We start from the raw sequence: 2,419 nt of genomic DNA, 5'->3' as shown, positions 1-2,419 counted from the left end.
TCGAAAAAAAGAAACTTGTTCACGCAAGGACGGTAGCTAGAGGCATCTCATCCTCCTCGTCAAGTAATGTTCTTTTTCTTAGAGTACAATGTTCAAACATAACGATTAGTTTGCTAAGCACCGGGCGCTGGGTGATTATCAAAGGCCAACGGCGCACACACATGTAATGTAAGTGCACACGGCCGTACGTACGCAAGGGTGGCGCGCCTCCGCGTCGGCCTGCACCTCTACAGGTGGTGAGGTGGACCGGCGACCACGGGCTCCGGCTCGGTGTTCAGGTCGAGGGCGGGGACGGGCCGCCGCGGCAGCGTACCGTTCTCTGCCACGTGCTCGTCGACGGGTAGCTGGTGCTGCTGCTGCGACGGCGGCGCCGGGGCGGGTGGCGCAAAGTCCTCCATGGTGAATGTTGGACGCCACACCGGTGCGCGTGCGGCCGGATCACGGGCGCCTGCGCTGGCGCCCGAGACGAGTCGTCGGCGCAAGGCGTCGCGCTGCTCGCGCATGCGGCTGATGATGGCGTAGAACTCATCGACGTCGGCATCGGACACGTCGTCGACGTCGGCATCGGACACGTCGTCGACGCCGGCAGAGGCGGGGCTGACGTCCGCGGCAGAGCGCTTGCGCTTGGCGGCGGCGGCGGCAGGCGGGGGCGCGTCCATGGCGACAAGACAATCGCGCGAGCGGGCAGTAGGTGCGTCTGTTTTTTTCCTTTTGTTTGAACACTTGTACTAGGCGCGTCTTTGTGGGGTGGTTTATAGGTGCGTTGAGTGTTTCGTCTGTCACTGCTAGTGCAGAGCGCCGCGTCAAAATCAAATCACGACTCGTGCGTGCGATGGGCACAAGGAATGGGCACGTGGGAGCACGGCGACCATCAGGCTCCTGGTCTGGCTCCAACAGGATAGGGTTGGTCAGCGGGCTCTGCACACGGTTGTTCGTTTGTAGATGCTGAACTGTGAGAGCATCTCCAGCCGTTGGTCCCCACAGGCACGTAAAATCACTGCCTGGAGGTGAGCCGGCGCAAAAAAACGGTCTGGGATGTGTTGGTTCCCAGTCGCCGACCCAGGGCCGCCCTCAGACACCGTCCAATTAAAAAAAAATTATTCGGCAAAGTTTGGTTAAACTCGGTTAAAACTCAACAAACTTGGCATATATTAGACATGTTCGCGGTTTACATAGCAAATTTATCTAAAAAAATTGCCTAAACTACAACTAAGGGGGGAAGAAGACGTTGAACGCGGCGTAGTCGCCACCATCCTCGCCGCCGTCGGCGGCGGCGGCCTTCTCCTCCTTGACGCGACCGCCCCTGCTGGACCCCTGCCCGGCGTCGCCATGGCAGACTGGTGGCGGTGGCAGCGCGTCATCGTCGTCGCTGTCGTCGAGGCGCCTCCTTCGTCGCGGCCCCGGCGGCACTGCTCGAAGCGCTGCAGGGCGGCGCACTGGCGCTCCATCTCCATCTTGAGGTAGTCCTTGCGCGCCCATTTCAGGGCCGCCTCATCGTCGAGCTCCACGTCGCCGTGCTCCGTCTTCACGGCGGGAAGCCCCGGCTCCGTTTTCATAGCCGCGAGCCCCGACTCCGTCTTTGGCTTGACAAAGCGCGGAAGAGCCGACGAGGAGGCGCGTCGGCCGCCCTCGTTTATGACGATGCTGACGCTGCGAGTGCGCCGGCCGAGCGGCATCTCCACTGCGGGCTCGTCCTTGACGCCGAGCAACGCCGGAGAGCCGGAGGAGTGGGAAGAAGAGTGTGAGGAGGAGTGCGAGGAGGAAGACGAGGAGGAACCAAACCTCTTGGGCATCCATAGCCCGGCGCGCCGGTGGTGGGCCGGGGCGGCCGCCGTGGGAGGGTATGCCAGCGGCGGTTCGTTGCCGCCCTCAAGGTACGACAGCACGCCTTCGAGCGTGCGGCCGGGGGTGCCCCACCACACGCGGCGCCCCACGCTGTTCTTCACGCCGCCCACCATCGGCGCCCCGTTGGTGGATGCCAGCCTCTGCTCCTGGCGGTGCTCGAAGTACGCCGCCCACGCCGCGTGGTTGCCGGTGGCGTACTGGGGAAGGGCGAGCTGCTCGTCGGTGAGGGAGGCGCGCACGCGGTCGATCTCGGCGGCGAAGTAGGCGGGGCGCGCCTCGACGTTAGGCAACGGGGGAATGGGCACTCCCCCATTGCTGAGCCTCCACCCCATCGGCCCGGCGCGCATGTCCGACGGCACCGGGATGTTGGCCTCGAACAGGAGCCACGACTCCCAGTCGTGGAGCGAGTGGTGGCCGAAGTCGTTGGCCGCCGCCGCATCGTCGGGGAAACGCGTGGCCATCGGGTGTTGGAGTGAGGGAGAGAGAGGAAAGAAGCGTCGGCGACGGCACGGGAGAGGAAGAGCTCGGCGGCTAGGGCCGGTGTGGCCAGAGGCGAGGGAGGCCACCGACTTAT

At 64.0% G+C, this 2,419-nt stretch overlaps 1 protein-coding gene across 1 annotated transcript; it reads right to left on the bottom strand.

Annotated features, from left to right (window-relative positions):
• Nucleotides 1-227: 227 nt before the first annotated feature.
• Nucleotides 228-659, bottom strand: LOC119279797 (protein NEGATIVE REGULATOR OF RESISTANCE-like). Its single transcript, XM_037560914.1, has one exon. The coding sequence runs from the start codon at nucleotides 657-659 to the stop codon at nucleotides 228-230; it is 432 nt and encodes a 143-aa protein (XP_037416811.1).
• Nucleotides 660-2,419: the final 1,760 nt, after the last annotated feature.

This window comes from Triticum dicoccoides, chromosome 3B (genome assembly GCF_002162155.2).
Source record: "Triticum dicoccoides isolate Atlit2015 ecotype Zavitan chromosome 3B, WEW_v2.0, whole genome shotgun sequence".
In the NCBI taxonomy this organism is placed as follows: Eukaryota; Viridiplantae; Streptophyta; class Magnoliopsida; order Poales; family Poaceae; genus Triticum; species Triticum dicoccoides.
This window is presented reverse-complemented; position numbering and strand designations above follow the sequence as displayed.

What these genes read in the sequence shown, in the direction of transcription:
- LOC119279797 (XM_037560914.1), bottom strand. Translation starts at nt 659, where the DNA reads ATGGACGCGCCCCCGCCTGCCGCCGCCGCCGCCAAGCGCAAGCGCTCT.